Here is a 1,137-nt window from a genome sequence, read left to right on the forward strand (position 1 = left end):
TGTGAATTACAATACTATAAAGTCAAAGTGCTTCCATATGATTGTTTTCGGAAACACGTTCAGTTAGAGTCAGAGCAACCAATAACACAAATGTTATACAGTTACATTCAAATACAAGCAAGTGTATTTTATCTCCAAATGAATCAGCAGTAATTGATCTACTTTAGATATTTACATGTGTGTACACCATGGCAGGATATCAAAATAAATATTAAGACAAAAACATAAGACATAATGAGAGATCAGTAAAATGACACTAAAAATGTGTGGAAACTTTGTTGTGTTTTATTTTTATGCTGATGAACCAGGCAAAACAATCCCTGCTACCTGTGTGTGTGTGTGTGTGCGTGTGTGCGTGCGTGTATGTGCGTGTGTGTGCGTGTGTGTGTGGTGTGTGGTGTGACAAAAGAGGCGTATTGCACAAATCTGTTACTGTGGAACACACTCACACACACTGTTTACTAAGACTGTTAAATCTGTCCACAGATTACTTTATTGTGGTCTTGTTTTCATTCTGTGGACCAGTGTCAGCGCTCTGGTTTTAATCTCTTTAGTTTTCAAAGAATAAACAATAGGATTGATGCAGGGTGGGATGCAAGAGGACAGCGACAGGCTCAGCACACGCTGGTCTGGGTCAATGGCTCGCACATAAAGCCCTACAAAGAAAATGATGATTATAGGAATATAAAATACAGCAACAAGGACCAGGTGCTCAGTGCAAGTGGCGAGAGCTTTGATCCTACTAGTCACTGATTTCATCCTGAACACAGTGACCAGGATGCTGATATAAGACAGACAAATAAAAGCAAAGGGGGTCATCAGATTAAACATACCACCATTTGAAGCTGCTAACCACTGCAGTGTGTTGTCATTACAGGCGAGTCTAAACACAGGTGCATAGTCACAGAAATAGCTGAACACTCTGACTGATTTGCAAAAAGACAGTCGAGTCATGATCACTGTGCCATATGCGTCTAGTCCCACAGTGTAAACCCAATTCAGGCCTATAATACAAGACATGATGAGTGGTGTGTTGAGTAAGTTTTGATGCAGAGGGAAACATATTGCAATCAATCTGTCATAAGCAAGCACAGCAAGTGCATATGACTCCAAAGTCACAAAAGTGTAGTAGGCAAA

General features: G+C 40.1%; 1 protein-coding gene across 1 annotated transcript; it reads right to left on the minus strand.

Moving 5' to 3' along the window:
• Positions 1 to 492: 492 nt before the first annotated feature.
• On the minus strand, positions 493 to 1,134 carry LOC121965743 (olfactory receptor 24-like; the record flags this gene model as incomplete). Its single annotated transcript, XM_042515868.1, has 1 exon — positions 493 to 1,134. A coding segment is annotated over one exon (642 nt), but the record flags the coding sequence as incomplete, so codon positions are not given.
• Positions 1,135 to 1,137: the final 3 nt, after the last annotated feature.

This window comes from Plectropomus leopardus, unplaced genomic scaffold (genome assembly GCF_008729295.1).
Source record: "Plectropomus leopardus isolate mb unplaced genomic scaffold, YSFRI_Pleo_2.0 unplaced_scaffold21453, whole genome shotgun sequence".
NCBI lineage: Eukaryota > Metazoa > Chordata > Actinopteri > Perciformes > Serranidae > Plectropomus > Plectropomus leopardus.